Source organism: Crotalus tigris, unplaced genomic scaffold (assembly GCF_016545835.1).
Source record: "Crotalus tigris isolate CLP2741 ecotype Arizona unplaced genomic scaffold, ASM1654583v1 scf7180000023760.60057, whole genome shotgun sequence".
NCBI classification, from domain to species: Eukaryota; Metazoa; Chordata; class Lepidosauria; order Squamata; family Viperidae; genus Crotalus; species Crotalus tigris.
Genome location: NW_024100167.1, coordinates 17,126 through 36,808, shown reverse-complemented (window position 1 = coordinate 36,808; position 19,683 = coordinate 17,126). Strand labels below are relative to the sequence as shown.

The 19,683-nt window shown below is 39.8% G+C and overlaps 1 protein-coding gene across 3 annotated transcripts in view; it reads right to left on the bottom strand.

Moving 5' to 3' along the window:
- The window catches only part of LOC120298171 (pleckstrin homology domain-containing family M member 1-like), a 37,960-nt gene that overhangs the window by 4,239 nt on the left and 14,038 nt on the right, over positions 1 to 19,683 (bottom strand). Inside the window, exons 4-10 of one of the 3 annotated variants that reach the window (XR_005553977.1) lie at positions 18,578 to 19,216; positions 17,296 to 17,713; positions 14,830 to 15,070; positions 13,737 to 14,657; positions 12,103 to 12,248; positions 8,007 to 8,070; positions 5,000 to 5,136 (exon numbers count right to left, since the gene is read on the bottom strand). Coding sequence is in view for 2 of the 3 variants with exons in the window: in XM_039321623.1 (XP_039177557.1) it covers positions 4,979 to 5,136; positions 12,103 to 12,248; positions 13,737 to 14,657; positions 14,830 to 15,070; positions 17,296 to 17,713; positions 18,578 to 19,216 (2,523 nt within the window). In the remaining variant the exon portion in view is untranslated. Of the gene's footprint in view, positions 1 to 4,978; positions 5,137 to 7,305; positions 8,071 to 12,102; positions 12,249 to 13,736; positions 14,658 to 14,829; positions 15,071 to 17,295; positions 17,714 to 18,577; positions 19,217 to 19,683 lie in introns of those variants that run through there. The other 2 variants (XM_039321623.1, XM_039321624.1) reach the window with 2 other exon arrangements.

Genomic DNA, 19,683 nt, shown 5'->3' with positions numbered 1-19,683 from the left:
CAGAATTTGAGCGGATCTTCTCCAGGCTAAGGCCAAGGGATGGCAAGCTCCTGTCCTGGAATGTTAATGGATTAACATTCCTCAAAGAGAAAAAAATTTACCACTATTTGAAACAACACACAATGATATTATTTGCTTGCAAGAAACTCATATTACAGCTAAAGATCAAAAATATTTAAATAATCCTCGCTTGGGATCTCATTTTGTATCTCCCGCCCCTGGGAAAGAAAGGGGGTGTTGGTAATCTATGTAAACAGAATTTATCTGCTACCTTTTAGAATCAGATCCTTATGGAAGAATATGTTATGCTTGAACTTGGTTTATATGGCAAGAAATTCTTATTGTGGGTTGTATGCACCAAACCAGCAACAGAGCAATTTTATAGGTTACTACATTCAGAAAATAACTTGGTGGAACTATAGATCCGTGATTTTAATGGGAGACTGGAATGGTGTCTTAGATATACAATGGACAAAAAAAGCTCTTCTACTTTTTTAAACAGGCTTAAATTACCTAAAGCCTTTTTTGACATGAAAGAAGATTGGGAATTGAGAGACTATTGGCGTGAACGTAATCAGAAGAAAAGGATTTTACGTTTTTTCTCAGATAGACACCAATCTTTCTCAAGAATTGATTTCTTTTTGATCACAACAGATTTATACAACAGGGTGAAGAATGTAAACTTTTTCCTAGGACATTGTCCGATCATAGTCCAGTTTGGATGACTGTTTGTAGAGAAGGAAGATAGGAGATCCTGGAGGTGAATGAGAATTTTTAAACAAGAAAAAAATGTTCATAAATTAAGGAAGTTTAAAGGAATATTTTACTTTAAATATGAACAAGGGAACCTCAATGTCAATGGTCTGGGATGCAAGTAAAGCTTTATGCGTGGTATTTTGATAAAAATGAATATTTGCATAGACAGAAACAGATTCAGAAACGGAAAGACTTGGAAGAGGAGATTAAATTAAAGAGAACTTTTAATTTCAAATCCCTTAGATGAAAAGATTAAGGAGCTTTAAAATTGTTAAAAACACAATTTAACATGCTGATGGCTGATCAAGCTGCAACTAATTTGCTATTTATGAAACAAAATACATTTTGTAATGCTAATAAACCAGGGAGATGGTTGGCTTATCAGTTAAGAAAAAAACAGAAACAGAGGAATATAGATAAAATAAATTATAATGGTAAATGGTTTTCAGAAAGAATTGATTAAGAAATCTTTTTTGAATACATCAAAAATTATATAAGGGTAACCAATATTCAAATTACAGATATAAATAATTATTTAGGCAAAGTCAACTTCCTAAATTAACAGAAGATCAGAAAAAGATTAACGGTTTAATTACTAGGAAAAATTGTACAGCTATTAACACATTGAAATTTGGCAAAGCGCCGGGTCGGATGGGTTGACATCTATTTATTATAAAGCTTTAGTAGAAGAGATGATCCAACCGTTTGTGAACTGTTTAATAATTTATTACAGGGGTTAGAGATCCCTCCATCCTGGCGTAATGCATTTATATCATTGATTCCAAAAGATGTCAAGATCTTACTTTGCCTAAAAATTATAGGCCTATATCTCTTTAAATGTGGATTATAAAATTTTTGCAAAAATTTTAGCTAACAGGCTTATGGGGATCTTGCAGCAGTTTATACATAGGGATCAATCGGGTTTATAACTGGAAGGTATATGAAGAATAACGTTAGACAAATTATTAATTTATTAGAGTATTTAGAAAAGAATAACCAAGTCTCTGCAGGCTTGATATTTTTTGGATGCTGAAAAAGCCTTTGATCAAGTGAATTGGCAGTTTATGCTGTGTTTAATCAAGGAGATGAAGTTGGACAAAATATATTACAAGTATTATCCAATATATATCAAAAACAGACTGCTCAAATTATTGTAAATGGGGGTTTGTCAGAGGCTTTTTGTAATAGAAAAGGAACAGACAGGGATGCCCGTTGTCTCCGTTATTGTTTGTTTTAACACTGGAAATTTTGTTGATTAAAATTCGGGAGTCTCAAGAAATAAAGGAATAGAAATTAATAAAAAAAGAATATAAATTAAGAGCCTTTGCAGATGACTTGGTTGTTACTTTGTCTCAAACCTGTTTCTTCGGTGGTGAAATTATTACAATTGATTCAACAATATGGACGTGTTTCCTGGCTTTAAAATTAATAATATAAGACCAAAATATTAGCTAAAAACATGACTAATGTGATAAACAGGCTCTAGTTAACTTAACAGACTTTGAAATTGTTGATAAGGTAAAATATTTGGGGGTTACATTCTGCTTCTAATGTAAATTGTATAAAAATAATTATGAAAAGCTGTGGATGGAGGTTACAGAAGGATTTAAAAACTGGAATAATTTACAGTTATCCTTATGGGCAGAATTGCAGTTATTAAAATGAATGTCCTGCCAAAGTTTATTTTTTTGTTCCAAATGTTACCTATCTTAAAGAACGAACGTAATTTAGATGAATGGCAAAAAGGTATTAATAATTTGTTTGGGCAGGGAAAAACCAAGGGTGAAACTTAATAATAGGCCAATTTTTCGTGAAGAGGTGGACTCAAGGTACCAAATATGAAATTGTATTATGATGCTGTAGTATTGACATTGATTAGCGATTGGTGAATTTAACAAATACAGAAATACTTTATTTGGAAGGCTGGGACCTATTTTTTGGATGCATGCCTATTTAATATTTAATAAAAAAGTGGATTGGGTTTTTAAGTCTCTCATATTATAAGAAACTCTTTGCTAAGAGTGTGGAAGAAAGTATTATAAAAGTGACTTCAAAATACCATTATGGGCTATACCTCGGCATGCCATAGAAGGTTATAAGGAAAGGGGTAAATATGGACAAGGTCTCTTACGTACAGTTATTAAGATGGGATGGCCAAGACTGGCTAGTTAAAATCTTTGGAAGAATTAACACATGAAACTTAACTTATTCATGGTTCCAATATAGACAAATAGTGGATAGATGGAAGATGGATTGTAAAATGGGCTGGCTTAGAGAGGTGGAATTTTTTTAAAACAAGTAAAGATCAAAGGCCAACCCATATTAAGAGAGTTTATGGGTTTTAGTGGAATTAGATTCAGAACTTGAACTAGTTAAAGATTGTATATTAAATGGGCACAGCTATGGGTGAAACGTTCAATGGATACTTGGGAACTTATTGGATAAGAAATGTTTAAATTCACACAGCGCAAAATTTAAGAGAGAATTTTTATAAGATGTTTTATAGATGGCACCTTGACCCAAAGAAAATGTCCATTATGTACCCTAATCTACAGCCGAAATGCTGGAGAGTGGATATTTGGATGCTACCTATTACCATATTTGGTGGACGTGTGAAGCATATAAAAGCTTTTTGGATTAAGATATGGTGGAATATTCAAAGAATTTTTAAAGAAGGGTAAAATTTACTCCGCAATTATTTTTTACTAGGTTTGTTATGACTGTGATGCTAAGGAGGTTCTATTGATGTTAAATTTGATTACAGCCGCTAGGTTGTTAATAGGACAATATTGGAAGAAGGAATCTTTGCCGACTTTACAAGAATGGTTTCATAAAGTTTCGTATTTGGCAGAAATGGCAAAGATTTCGGCTTTCTTAAAGGAGCAATCTCAAGAAAAATTTTTTGCGGTATGGGAAAAATGGATAAATTTTATACACATAATTTGGATATGGAAAAACTATTATTTAGCCTTTTTATAATTTGTAATGATTGTTTTTTCTTTCTTTCTTTCTTCTTTTTCTTTTTTATATATATACATTTTTAAATGTATTATTATTCATTTTTTTTTTTATATATATATATGCTTTATTTTTCGTCTACTTTCTTTTTTCTTCTTTCTCGCTCTCTCTTCTCTTTTTATTTTTTATTTTTTTTTTTTTAGTATATTATTCATTTTAAAGTTTATGTTATGTATATTATTTCTATATATATTATTACTGTGATTTTTATTATTATTATTAATTATTTTATAAATTTGCAAATGTTATTTTTAAAATATTTGTTAAATAATCCTATATTCAGTTCTGGGAAGTCGGGGGGGGTGGGGTGTTGGGGAGGGGGGTGGTGGATTTTTATTTGTAAAACTTTTGAAAAATTTCAATAAAAAAAAAAAAAAAAAAAAAAATACATGGTGAGCTAAGGCTATTATTTTAATTTTTTGTATCCTCTCAGTAATCTCTCAGTCAAAGGGCCTGACCCCCGACTCGAACAAATAAATGTTTTCTAAGAAGGACATTTATATGTTTATAAGCATTCTGTTACTTATCATTATGATAAGGATTTAAGGATTTCATTAACATTCAATTAATTATCTTGACTCTTACCTGATCTAGTTCTAGTTCTGACTATGCTATGTAAATGAATGAAAGGATGGACTTATTTATTTATTTACAAATATATATGCCCAACCAACCTGGAAATGCCATTGTGGTCAGCTTATTAAAAAAAAGAAAGAACCAAAATAAAACTACAATGAACAACAATAATAGGTAACAGGCAACTTGGCTAACGTTTGTACCCTCTTCCGGTGGGAACTTACACACCGTGGTCCAATGCTTGGGGATATGACCATGTTTTTAAAATTTTCCTAAAGGCCAGTAGGATCCGGGCCAACTTAGCATCCTTTGTGTATGTGGGGGGGGGGGTAAGATCATCCCAAGGCACTGCTACTGAGAAGGAATGCAATCTAGCTCCTATCAGGGGACCCCAAGTCTGCCTATCATATTAGAGCAAAGTGGGACAGGCAGCTGTCTTTAGGGACTGTCATGGGCCACTGTCCTAAGGGAGAGAATAGTGCCACAAATAACTCAGTTTCCTGATGTGCTATCACAGCAAGTTCCAAGATATGGTCAATATATACTGAATACTATATATACTAATTTTATTTTAGTTTCTTTAAAATGTGTATTCAGTTCTAGAGGAAAGGACATGTGTAAAACTTACCTGCTGGTTGTATCAAATTCAAAGGGAAAGATGATGTCATTCTTGTTGCATATTTGGCAGATGAAGCCCCTCTGAGTACAAAGATCACAACTATACACATGGTGGGAGGCAAATTGGATCAGCGACTGAAGAAAAGTTTCAAATATACCATCTGCTATCTAAGAGGAGAGAAGGGCCATGAGCAGTTGGTAAGGAGCAGGGAAACCACTTCTGCTGTCACAGGAATTCTCAAAATTCACATGTCATTCAGCAAAAAATGGCCAAGGCCCTTATGATGCCAGTCTGATTTAAAACATTTGAAGGCATGAAACAGCTGGTTTTGGCTGGTCCATGTCAAAATCAGAATAGGTTGTGTTTCATATGTTTTGGCTTATGCATGAATTTAAACCAACTTGCTTGTAATATATTGTGCATGGCGTGTCTTGGTAGAAGTAGTTCAGAGGAGGTTAGGTAAGGATTATGGAATGGACACAGGCAGCAGCTGATGGCTGGCAGGGAAGTGATGGTGTTGAAAAGATCAGGGAGTGAGTGGCAAGATATGCCATGGTAGGATAAGAAACAGATGGAGAAATAAGTTACATTAGCAAAGATAGCCAAGATGAGGGAGGTAAGAGAAAGCACATGAAGGATCATGGGGGAAGATAGTAGGAGTGGGTCGGAATGATACAACTCGCTGTGGCCATGTTGCCCCGGCCAAGTTGCTGCAGGACAACTCGCACAGGAAACTCATCTTAGGATAGTTCCACATGGGATAACTCAATGCCTTGCTTCGGTTTGGCAAGCCCTCCAGGGTTTTTTTGCATGGAAAAGGAGGCTTAAGGAATTTGGTCCTCCTTTTCATGGAGGTTCCTAGCACCATGGGCATTTTGCCCCTGGAGAGCGGTTGTCGAAATCCCAGGGCTATGTCTGCCTTGGAATCCTTGCCCCTGCCCTACCAGATCACCCGGAGAACCCTGGCCATGCTGAGGCTGTGGGAAAGGACCAAGCCTTCTTCTCCTCTGCTGTAAGTCAAGTCAATCTCTTGATCCAGGGGGACCCCCATCTTCCTCCGCTGTGATCTGGCTTGGAGAGGTGATGCCAGAGATGATAAAGTGCTGCTGCCGTCAGTAGCTAAATGGGCAAATTAATCAAGGATCGAGCCCTCTAGCGAGCATTCCCCAGAAATTGCACTTCACACACCCCAATCAGCTATACTGCCCTCACTCCCTGCTGGTGCCAGATGGATTTCATCAGTTGATTCCCCCAAGCTACCTCACAGAATTGGCAGAGCAATGCCTTCTTTTTCAGCTAGGCAAGGAGTGTCTGGATGGACAGAGTTGGACTTGGGTGTGTGTGTGCAGATCCATCCCCTCCTGGTCTCCTTTACTACTGGTAGCTAGGAGTTCCGCAGGCTCTGGGGAAGGGAGATCCAGTGTTGGCAGGGAGCAAGGGCAGCGTAGCCAGGTGGGCAAAGCTCAATGCCCAGGGAGCGCTTGGGCAGGATGCAATTCTTGATTAATTTACCCATCTAGACAGTGGTGGCAGTTTATTGGCTCTGGCATCACCTCTCTGAGCCAGATTGCATTGGGGGAAGATGGGGTAACCCTGGATCCAGGGACTGACCTACTCAGAGTGGAGGAGGAAGAGGTTCAATGCTTTCCCACAGCCTCAGCATGGCCAAGGCTCTCAGGTTGATCTGATAGGCCACAGACGAGGGGGGTTCCAAGGTTGGGATAGCCTCTGGGTCTTGATACCCCCCTCCAGATGCACAATGCTCCCAGGGCTGGGGGCTTCCATGAAAAGGAGGACCAAATTCTCCAAGCCTCTTTTCCATGCAAAGAAACCGGGAAGGCTTGCCAGGTAGAAGCAAGGCGTTGAGTTATCCGCATGGAATTGTCCCCCAGCAAATTGTTCCGCAGTGAGTTGGCTGTAGTGACATGGCCACGGCGAATTGTCCTAGACCTGGAATGGGGAGATTAATGGGACATGCGGAACTTGGGACACTTCCAGCAGCAGTAGGGAAGGCAGGCTAGGGAAGGTGCTGGAAAGATGAGAGGGGTTGAGGGTATGCGACATACTATACAGAAAATTAACAAAGGAAAAAAAGGAGTGAATGCATCCTTCTTGCCCTGTAAAAAGAATCTGGCATCTCTTCAGATTTTATTTCATCCAAACCCTCCAATTGCTTTGGAGGGCGGTGCAGTGGCTCAGTGGTTACGACACTGGGCTTGTCGGCAGGAAAGCCGGCAACCCAGGTTCAAGACCTGAGTGCCATGTCATGGGGTGAGCCCCCATGCTCGCTCCAGTTCCTTGCCAACCTAGAAGATCGAAAGCATGCACATGTGAGTAAATAGGTTTACATTTGATGGGAAGGTAACACAGCTCTGTGATGTCAAGCTAGCCACAAGACTGCGGCAACATCTTCGGACAGTGCTGGTTTAACGGCTAGAAACAGACATGAACAGTGCCCCCTATAGTGGGCAACAACTAGTGGAATAAAATCTGCAGGAACTCCTAAAACCCCTCAAACAACTAAAACAAATACTCTGGGTTTTGTTTTTGCTGAACTGAAGCTGATCCAAAATGGCTTGGCAGAACTTCTAGAACACAGCAAATTGTTCTAAAATTGTAACAACTTAGATTTTCCATTTTGTGCATACTTATTTTTAAAACCGTTTCAGCAGCTGTTAATGCAGATCCAGTGCAGGTAACAAAAATTTTGCAACATACAGTACTAGGGGAAAAAAATTGGTAAGCAGAAGCAAATGGGCCAGAGAATTCCTGGAGAGCTTAGCTGTCTATCTGCTATACTCTTCAGAGGAAAAGATTGCATCTGAACATGCACAGACCAACTCTGAAAAGTTTCTTGCTTCCTGCTCTACACTGAGTGATGCAACAATTCATGGTGTGTCAAATAATTTGTAGGGAAGTCTGCTAGGCTGTGATTTGGGGGAATCCAGCTTAGAGGATGAAGGAATGGTAATATTTTCTTGAACTGAAATTCTACCTGCCTCTAGATTGAAACATTTCTTTTTTCCAGATTTCCTACCTGCCTCAGGTCAGCCACACTGTATTTATGGGGACATTCCAGGAGATAGTGCCGGTGGTCAAGCCTTCAAAGAACAACATCATTAGTATATTAAAATTTGTTCTCCACAGTATCCCAGGAGTTTTATACAATATAAAATAAAACCTCTTGCTCCATTTCTCGCTCTTGTGCTCATTTCTGCACACAAGCTGATCTCTTTAGGCTTTTTCCTTCGTTCTGCTTTTATTGTGTGCCTCTCCTCCCAATCCTTGCTTTCATCAAGCCGTTGTGTCACAAGATACTTTTTACTTGACCCATATTTCTTGATTTCAGGTAAACCAACTTCGCTTGTTCATGCTGTGTAGGCGTTTTTCTATCTCGATGGCTTCTCTGATTATTCTGTTATTAAAATGTTCACTTTTGGCAATGGTTCTGGTATTTTTAAAGTCAATTTCATGTCCTGTGGCTTTAAGGTGTTGGACCAGGGAAGCTGTTGGTTCCTCTTTTTTGACTGAGTTCTTATGTTCTTCAATGCGTGCACTTATTCTTCTGTTGGTTTGTCCGATGTATGTGGTGGGACAAGTGGTGCATGGGATTTCGTATACTCCGTGATTTTCTAATTCAATTTTATCTTTGGGGTTTCTAAGGATGGTGGATATTTTTCTGTTTGTGCAGAATGCTGTTTTGATTTTGTGTTTATGGAGGATCTTACTGATTCTGTCTGTGGTGCCTTTTATGTATGGGAGGAGGGCTTTGCCGTTTTCTTGTTCTTTGTCTTGGATTTTAGTGGGGGTTTCTGTTTGGATTAGGTTTGTAATCTTATTTCTATGGAATCCATTGGATGTTAGTACATTGGTGAGAGTGTGTAGTTCGGGTTTTAGGTGTTGTTCGTCAGCTAAGCGTTTTGTTCTGGAGATGAGTGTCTTGGCTAGAGTTGATCTGTGCTGGGTGGTGGTGTGAGAGAGCGTGCAGGTAGCGGTTTGTGTGTGTTTTCTTCTGGTAGATGGTGTGTCCTAGGGAGCCATTGGATTTCTTGTAGACTAAAACATCCAGGAAGGGAAGTTGGTTGTTAGCTTCTGTTTCCATGGTGAACTGTATTTTGGGGTGTAGGCTGTTGAGTGTGTGAGGAAGTTGTCCAGTTTTTCTTTCCCATGTGGCCAGATTATGAAGGTGTCGTCTACGTATCTGAGCCAGAGTTTGGGTTTGTGATCCGATTTTTCTAGAGCTTGGGTTTCAAAGTGTTCCATGTAGAGGTTGGCAATGACAGGTGAGAGGGGTGATCCCATGGGTGCTCCTTCTATTTGTTTGTATTTTTGTCCATTATAGATGAAGTATGTGTTGGACATATACTACCCGAACAACCAAAGACCTACATACAAATACCCGCGAAAACCTCAGAAAACAAATATATATATACACACATACATACATACATACATACATACATACATACATACATACATACAGTAGCAGTTCACAAATTGAAAAATCCTAATCAGAATGCTACCTTGCCCATAGATTTCATACTTTATGGTCCCTTATTATTCAAGGACACTTTCCCCTGCGGAAAGAAATTGCGCACAAATTGACAAGGAAGCATTAGCAATAGTAGCTGGAATAAAAAAAATCCACGATTTCCTTTATGGTCGCCCATTTATGGTCTTTACAGACCACAAGCCTCTTCTAGGTCTGTTTACTGCAGACAAGCAAACCCCTCAGATCCTTTCCTCTAGAATGCTGAGATGGTCAATTTTTATGACAGCCTACAATTACAGGCTAGTCCATAAGCCTGGCAAGGAAATGGGCCACGCTGATGCACTCAGCAGGCTGCCCCTGCCAAATCAGAGCCAGACCCTGCACTTGCTGCACGTATCCTGGCAATCCAGGATCTGCCAGAGTCTCCCCTTCACGCTGGGGATGTGGCTGCTGAAACAGCCACTGACAAAACACTCAGTCGTATTTTGAACTGGGTGCTGAGGGGGTGGCCTGAAGTCAGTCCTGGGACAGAATTTCACAGCTTCATCGGAAGATAAGATGAGCTATCAGCTTACAAGGGCTGCCTTCTATGGGGAAGTCGGGTTATAGTCCCACACAAATTAAGAGCAAGGATCTTAGAATCTCTGCATGAGGGACATCCTGGAATAGTCAGGATGAATGCACTCACGAGAAGCTACCTGTGGTGGCCAGGGTTGGATAAGGATATAGAGGCTCAAGTAAAAGGATGCCAGGTTTGCCAGCAGATCAGACCTGAAATGCCTCAAACCCCAGTACATCACTGGGAGACCACGCAAACTCCCTGGTCTAGAATTCATATAGACTTTGCAGGACCTTTCCAAGGACAGGTGTTCCTCATTGTAGTGGACAGTTACTCTAAATGGCTTGAGGTAGCACCTGTCCCTAATATGACTACTGGCAGGACCATACAGGAACTGCGCAGAATCTTTGCCACGCATGATGTGATTGTGTCCGATAACGGGACACAATTCGCTGCTGCTGAGTTTCAGTCTTTCTTATGGACTAACATGATTACACATGCTACCTCTGCCCCTTTTCACCCGGCTTCTAATGGTCAAGCAGAACGTATGGTCAGGACGACCAAAGAAGCGCTAAAAAGAACAACGACTGGTGATTGGCATCATCGGCAGGGAGACTTTTTGCTCTGCCAACACACAATTCCATGCACTTCAATGGGCCTGAGATGGGAACACTGGCTAACCATGAAGCTGGACCGCCTCCATCCAGACCGGGCAGCTGCAGAAATAGCACAACCCAAGCCCCCCACACAATCAGCAAATCGGTGACAAAGTTTGGGCGAGGAACTATGGTCAAGGGGCACCATGGGTGGTAGCTGTGGTTTGTAAGGTATCGGGGCCACAGTTGTATGAGGTGGCCCTGGAAGATGGTCATGTGGTTCGGTGCCACATCAACCAATTGCAACAGCAGCAGGCTAATCAAACCCTGACCGCTGACAGTGAGGAGAACCGGCGAGTGCCAGGTGACTGCAACACACCTGAGTCCCGATTCTTGTGAGACTCACAGGGAGAGGCAAGGTGACTTACGCGTGTCCGAGTCACCACAAACTTCAGAGACTATGTCAACAGAAAGAGATTTGTTGACGGACTTGTTTCCCAGACTGTCAATGGGTGATGCAAGCACCAGTCTATCCAGCCAGGACATCCCGAGAGGCACCGGTCTACCCAGCCAGAACGTCCAGGAAGGCACCAGTCTACCCAAGGCGAGCAGCTCTAGGAACCCTGATATACCCGGCTTATCAAAGGGACTGGTAGACCGGGAGCCTCCAACGGCACTACAACGATTGGGGCAGGCGCAATATCCGCCTGCCTACTTACAAGACTATATACATTATTGTGATATGTGATTACCTAGGGGGAAGGGGTGTTGTGTATTGAACCATTTTACAATGGCAGTTATAAAGCAGTTAAATGATTATGTTTAAACAAGTCTCTAACCGTTTGTGTATTGTTACAAGCCAGCATTTGAGGTGGCAAATAGTGCTTTAAATTCATTGGCTGCCACCTAGCAGCAGTCCAATATAAATAGAAGCCAAGCGGTTGTTAGAATCGCTTCTGTGTTGATTCAAATAAAGAGTTGTTAACCTTCCGACTACTCAATGCTTCACCAATCCCAGTATACAACAGAATGTATATTAAAAAAAACAGTAGCAGCTCGCAAATTGAAAAATCCTAATCAGAATACTACCTTGCTCATAGACTTCATACTTTATGGTCCTTGACATCTTAAGCTAAATCAGTGTTTCTCAACCTCAACAAATTTAAAATGTGTATATTCTGATTTCCCAAATTCCCAAGCCAGCACTGGGGAATCCACTTGTTAAGGAGGAGAAACACTCAGAGGGAGGAAGGGAGGTCAAATTTTGCTAATCTGCTTTTTAAAACCTGCACCTATCTGAGCTAACTTGCAATGCAGGTACGACACAAAGGAAGGAGATCCTTACAGATACTCTCAAGCTTCTCTCTTTCATAATGAAAACAACAGTCATTTTGTGACTATAGTTATGCAGCTGGGATTTAAAAGAGACAATTTCACAAACAGAGCTTATATACTCTATGTCCCCTCCCACCATAACTGGGCGTACCGGATATCTGGAAAGATCCCAGTTATGAATTAGACGTGAAGGTATCACAGACTCTTCATCTTGGTGGCAATTGTCACAGAAATAGAGGCCAGTGAATGAACACAGCTTAGGTTTCACAAAGTAGAAGCCAATCTGCCTGGAGCAGCCTGGAAAGGAAAGACAAAATGTTAGGGATATCTTAAAATGCCAGAATCTGACTCCATTTGCTGATTAGGCCACTGCCTATAATAACAGGAAGATATTAGAGTTGAACCAAAGTTGTCAAATCAGCTATTGCTCAGCCTTAGTCTCTAGATCTGTGTTTCTCAAGTATGGATGTGCCTGTGTGTGTAATATGTGTACACACACACACACACATACACACGCACGCCTCCTGCCTTTATTACACATCAATATATTTTTATCTATTGCTCTTTATTTTTAGCAGAAAGAAAGGTCAAGACCAAAACTGTTTTAGAACAGAAGTATTTGTTATTCTGATTTTAGTGGATAGAAATATAATAACTGTTCTACTCTGTGGCTGGAAAGAAAGATAGATCTCTTCAGAAATCAGGAAATGTGGCCTGATCTTTGGCTTTATTATCAGATTTACTACGAAAGGTATAATCTTTAGCTTTCCTTTGGTTCACAAAACTATCTTAGGAGTAAAATGGATTCCCGTATTTTCTGGCTAATAGAAATTCCTGCATTTCATTGTGAGAAGCTCACAGGCACTATCTTGTTTCTAGACTGAACTCTATACTGAAGGATTCTTGGACATTTCCCAGTTATTCAAATTGCAAAAATTGGATATTTTTGAATAATTACAGATACAGGAATAGCCCAATGTAAGCAAGGAAATTCATTATTCATTCATTCAAACAAACAGAGAAAAGTGCAGTCAAGTCAACAAGTAGATTAGTCTATGGTCTATTTAGAGATGACAATGAAGATTATGAATTAGAGAACGATATCAGCAGCTGGCTTCACAAACTGCATTTGCTCATAAGACCTGCCTGTCACACATTGTCTGACCTTCCTACATCTTTCTTCCTGTCTACTTGCAACCTCTGAACATTTAATAGACCAGCTTTTCACTGAGCCAGAGATGAATTTATGCTAATTAGAGATTCACAAACAAAATCACTTCCAATAATCTATGCATGCGCCTCTAAAATTTTTCAAGCTTTACTTTACCATCTTCTTGGGCAAATAGCCCTGAAAATAAAGTGTGGTTTTGGCATTCAAAATGAATCAATTACAAAAAAAACAGAACAATCAGACATTTAAGGATTGCCCCCCTCCCCTTCAGTTATTCCAGCTTAAGAATTTCTTGTTATTTCTATTAGTTAAATTAATATTTAGTCATTAGAAGACTGAAGAGATCTAGTGAAACAAAGGCTTATGGTAATAATGACTTGTTTAAGACTTACGTTTTTCAATGACTTACCACTGCACAATTAATCTGAACTTATGTTAACACTGTAATAACAATGACCACCAACATCTTGTGTTCTAAAATCACATTAAACTACAAATGAACACATGGAGAAGTAAAATCCTCAATCTTAGTTGTTTAACTGGAAGGGAAAATACATTATTTAAAAAAGGCTTGACATAAGTTATCTTTTTGCAAGCATCCCATACGTGCCTACCTGCACATATGAAACTTTGGCAGTCCAGGCCTTTCTCCATGGGGATGGCAACCAGATACTGCAGCAAATATCCATTTTCCTTAACAGTATTCTTCAGGATTGCCTGTGAACTGCCATCCAGATGGCCTCCAAGTGTGAGGGCCTCCTCAGCCACTTCCAGGTAGGACATGAGCACCCGGCGGACCAGGTCTCTCCAATCAGTTGCCTCCTCTGTGTTCTCAGCTCTCAACTTCAGCACTGCTTTTGAAGTGATGATCTTGAAGAATGAAGGTCCACCCAAGTTCACATCTGGCAGGATATCTTGGATGGTCTCAATTCCAAAGCTGTTGCTCAGTATCTTTTTATCATTTCTGGCTTTGAAGCATTTCAAGGCTTCTAAGGACAGGGAGAACACCAAAGGGACCCATGCTTTCTCAACCTCCAAGTACAGGACAGATTCCTTGACTGCATCTAGCTCGGGTTTCAAGGCACATGACCAGTCCAACTCAGTTGGGCCAGTTCTACTGTACACCGAGAAGGAAGGCAAGTCACCAGGTGGTCCACCTCCGAAGAAATCCTCAGAATCCTCTGCAGCCTCAGGGCACTCTAGAGTTTTCCACCCTTCATCCTTCTGTAACCTAAACTTTTTTAGGGCTTCATGCAGCCGGTCCAACCAGTCCTCTGCTTCATCCCGGGAGGAAGCCCGAAGACACAATCGTTTGTTGGAAAAGACCAGCTCAAAGCGCCCATCACTGTGAGCCCGTCCTAAGGACTCACATCTCAGCAGAGAATAGTTTTCTACACATACTCGCTCCTCACAGTCTACAAATAGCCGCAATTCTAGAGGTGAGAGCTCACAGAAAAACTCCTTCCAAATGCCCAGAGCTCCTCGACGTTCCAGAGTCCCCAATTTCAGCAGACCCCGAAATGGATTGGAAAGACCTACAAGTGGGACAAGAGAGGAATAGCTTTATGCACTCTCTAGCACAAGTGACATTTCTGTAAAGCAGCAAAATGGATGACGCTTCCATTACTATAAATTCTTCAAACCGCCATAGAAATCTCTCCTCCCATTCCACTTCCTCTTTCCTCCCTTAGTCAAAACACAAGTTACCTATTTCTCTCCGATGAACAACACTAAAGCCCTTCAGCTCCCTCCTAGGAGACAGTTTGAGTTTGCTGAGCTCTGCTGAGGATACAGAAAGCTTGCCTCGATCTGGGGCTCTCAATGGCATAGCAGGTTGGGTACTGGTAAGCCTCTCTCGTGAGGTACTGGGAGAACTGGAGAAGCTTTTTTCTGTTTCCTCGGGAGGGGAAGGAAGGTAAAAATCATCCTCAGTGATCCAGCTTCTTTTCTGTTGGGAAATAACAAAAGATAACATTTGTGCTATTACCCAAACAAGCTATTCTTCTGGCTCTGAGTTTACTGAATTCAAGCAGCTGGGCTGATGCGAGAAAATAATAAATTGTCCTTAGCAGGACAGCCTTCTCTTATGGCTGTCATGCATTTACTTTTGACATAGCTCAGATCTAATGGAGCCCAGGCCAAGATGGGAAGCAAGAATAAATGAAAAGAAGGGCGGTGATTAAGAAATGTGGAAAGCGTGGCGGGATGATTCTGAGCTTTACTAGATTTAAATAGAAATAAAATTCAAATTCGATAATAGCAATATTCTTTTGAGAGCTTTTTCTTGCAAGTGACCAGCAAAGCAGCCATCTTCTAATTGAGTATTATATTGAATGACTTGATCTGAGACCTTGCACTCTAACTACAGATCATTATCATTACTGTCTTTGGTTGAACTGATCAGGTTAAAAAAAAAAAAGATCCAATCATACAATTTAAAGCACCAAGAAAAATGGTCAACTAATTTAAACAATCTGATTTAAAAAATTCAGCCTGTGACAAATCAGATGTCACCACTGTGACAATTAAGAAATTGCAGCCATTTTACCTTTTACTTTATTTGTGCTTTTTCTGTTGCTTGGGATTCTCAGATGTAGAAGGGGTGGGTGGGAGGAATGCTTGAGCTTTTTAAATTAGCCTAAACCAGGGGTAGGCAACCTTGGCTCTTTTATGACTTGTGGACTTCAACTCCCAGAATTCCTGAGCCAGCATAAAAGAGCCAAGGTTGCCTATCCCTGGCCTAAACAATTGCAGTTAGGTGAGCTTTAAGGTCAATTCTAGATAAAGTTTTGGAGGGCTGTAAAGTGGGGAGGATTTTAGATTAATTGGTGAATGTGATTTATGACGGCCTTTCTGGGGTGGGAATTGCAGCTTGTTACTTTGTAACAGAGGGAGGGAACTTTAGTCTTGAGTTCAACTATGTAAGTGCCAATACTTTGTTTCCTGAATAAAATGATCTTTAAGGAAGAAATCCTTGCCTTGAAGTTCTTTTAATTGGTTTCATCTATCGGAACCATGACATCAGCATTTAATTTTTTAAAATTCTATTAATTTTGAACAATTTAAACACACACATATATACACAGAAATATAAGCAAACCGGAAATTTTGTTTTTTTTTTCCCTTTAAATTTTCATATTATCAGGAGTCATTTTTAGAGAAATTTGGAAATGGCTGGGAAAATATTAGACACTGTTTTACAAAGGTATTCCATAGTCTTTCTTCTGGATGTGAATGGACTAGATAGGTGATATTTGGGAAAAGTGATCTGGGAAAGGTGACATCACTTATTAAATATGACATACAGATTAGCTCAAAGCCAGGAATAAGGCACTGTAGCTAGAGGAAATGAAGTCAAGGACAGGAAGTTTCAGTGAAGTTGCAGGAAAAGCATTTCTGGAGCTGTAAAGGAACTTCTTGATCAACATCATACATTCGTTGTGAGGCCCATAGCTGTGAATGTGACAGGATTTGCTATTTCTCATCTTTATAAAAAAGTGATATTAACAGTATGATAATACTTTACATGTATGATAAATCTGTACAGGTATAGCAAGTGTCTATTTGCATTTTAGTAGATTTGTTTGTAGTTTTCTTTTTTATCTTGGATTTATGTTAATTTAATTACCTGATAGTGTTTGTTAATCATAGCTCAATAAATACAAATTAAAAAAAAAAATATGTAGGAGTTCTCAGATCCCCAAACATTGAGTTAGTATCCCATGATAAACAACTTCCAAAGGGCTGCTTCAGGGAGATTCCCCAAAAAATTAAAAAAAAATTAATGCTTTTAGGAGGGTACTGAAAATTAAGGTCTATTTGGCATGCCTCGTGTACAAATTTTGGCAACATAAATAGCCTTCCAGAACTTACTAAACTATGGCAGAAATACAAAGGATGGCCAAGGACCACTTTATTATTTGAGGAGAGCCAAAAGCCTCATTAGACAAAGCAAGCCAGACAAGCCAAGATTTCTCTTTGCTATATTAAGCTTATTTTTTAAAAACCATCCTAAGCTTGTTCTAGAATTACACTAATTCAGGTTCCCCACTTCAAAACAATAGAGAACTAGACTGACTCTTTTGGCAGTTTTATTGCCAATTTTTGGCAATGTGGCCAGAAAGAGTTCCAGAAGCTGCAAAAACACAACAGAACGAAACAAGTAATTCTTACAGGGCAGACCACTGGTGAGATTGGTGAAAGAAGCTGGTCTGTTCCTGGGAGGCTTCCTTCATAACCACTGACTTCATCAGTCCGACTTTTAGCTCCTCTCTTGTTGCAAGGAATTTGGGACACATCCACAGGTTTTTTGGTCACAATTATTGTGGTTAGCATAGAGGTCTGTTGGACACTGGTACTACTAACAGATTCTCCAGTCTTAGGTAAATTGGGAAGCTGTGAATTTATCATTATTGCAGGTAGCATGATGTCAACAGGGCCTTTTTCCAGTACAGTATGAGGACGGTGCACAGTGCAGAAACTGGTAGCAGGGCAGGGGCACTCTGGTGGGGAAGACTGAGAGATGATGTGTGCTTCATGAACTCCTACAGTTTCCAACTTTCTCTGTGTCCTGGTAAATTCTGCTAACACCCTAGAAAGAAATAGAAAAATTTAAAACATTTGCAAGAGAGAGATCATCTCCAGTAATTCTATCTCTTAATGTACCACATGGAGTCCAAAGATAAGGTATCAAAGATGACTGAGGTTAGTCACATATTATTCAGCACATTCAATAACTGTTAACTTGCTCTTTCAAGCATAAAAATAAACTGTTTTAATACATGAATAGAATTGATACATTTTATACTATGTGTTAAGTTGGTCTAAAAGATTAGAACTGACAAGGTAAATATCCATTATACACAGTATTTTGAGAGTGAAGTTTCTAATTGCAGATAAAATATATAGGAAACTGGCCACGAATTCAAATTGCTCCTTAGTTGTGGATTTACTGAGTGAATCATCCAGACAAGACTACAGCTTTCTCAAGCTCTGAAAAGGGTGCCACTGTCAAACCTATAACTGATAAACTCTTATTGTCATATATAAACATTAAACACTTTCAATGTTTAAGTTTGTAGATAATGTAACATGCGGTGAAAAACCCACAAACTACTGATTATACTTCTGTGATGTAACACAAATGCTGAAAAGAAAATCAGAACACTTGCATGAATGAAATGGAAAGATTGTTTGATCAAGACAGCATCTCACATATGGTCAAAGAAAAATCGCAAAAACAGGACTAATGATAGGAGAAGCAACATTCTATTTTAGGCTTGGAAAAAAGGCAGAAAAGATATGCAGGTTGATTTCCCTTATTGACATGCCAACCACATTATTAAGAATCCAGGAATTATTATTTTAGTGTTATGCTGAATTTCACTAAAATTCTGCTTTAATACTTGCAGAGTTAAAATATTGTGTGGTATATCACTTTCACTATCATACTCACTCTTGGAGGTCCTGGTCCAAGTCTGCTGTTGCTGTTGTCATCTCCACTTCAGAGTCATTGGAGATTGGCTCTTTCTCCTGAGCAGGGCTGTGAGTGCTGGTAGAATTGGCTGGGAGAAGAATGTCAGAATCCAGGCTGGAAGAGAGCTGTGAGGAACCAGTTGTGCTGATGCTCAAGTTGGAAGCTGTGAGTTTATCTGCCTGGTCACTTTTAGGGGCAGGCAGGATGGCTGGGTGAGCTTCAACTTCATCAGAGCCAGAAGATTGTGAGAGAGAACTAAGTGACTCCTTTCTTTGAGGTTCCAGTCCCACAAGAGGGTCCAACAGTTCCCAGGCAGGGCAAAGGCCTGACAAGGATAAAGGTGTGATGGTCCACTCGTTCAATACTGCTGACTTATACGAGAGGTCAAAGGCCAAAGAAGACAAGCCCTGCAAATAGCTGAGGAGAAATTCAACCTCCTCAGTATCCAGAAGCAGAGCAGATGAATGATAATATTCAAAGAGTTGAGACTTTTCATGAAGCAAGAGTTTTAGATAACACTCCATCAGGCCATCATTCAAAGCCAGCCTCAACCATGCACGACAACGCCCCACATCTGTATTGATGAAGATCAAGTTTTCCAGTTCAGAAATTATGTTTCTGAAAAAGGAGAAATAACCAGGAAGGGGAAAACACAACATCCATTAAAAGGACAGCTCACAAAGGCAAGGGAAAGCAAGGTTATGACTGGTGGTAAAAGTTGGGTTTGATGCATTCTTGTCTGATGAAAACATCAGGAGGTAAAAAGATAAAGGAGACCCTGTAGATTTTACTCCGCTAATCATTGCCAACAATAACGGGCATCCTTATCTCCATTTCAAGGGCTATTGAGCTAGTCCTGTCAAAAAAACGTTTCTGTGGTCTTGTGGCCAGCATGATGTCATGGAGTGCTGTTACCTTCCCACTGAAGTAGTACCTATTTATCTAAGCACATCTGCATGCTTTTGAATGACTAGGTGAGGATGGGAGCTCATTCTATCACACAACGCGCATGTCTCAAACCTGTCTTTACTGAACTATGGCTGAAATACCATTGTTAACATCTTAACCTATGAACCATTTTGCTG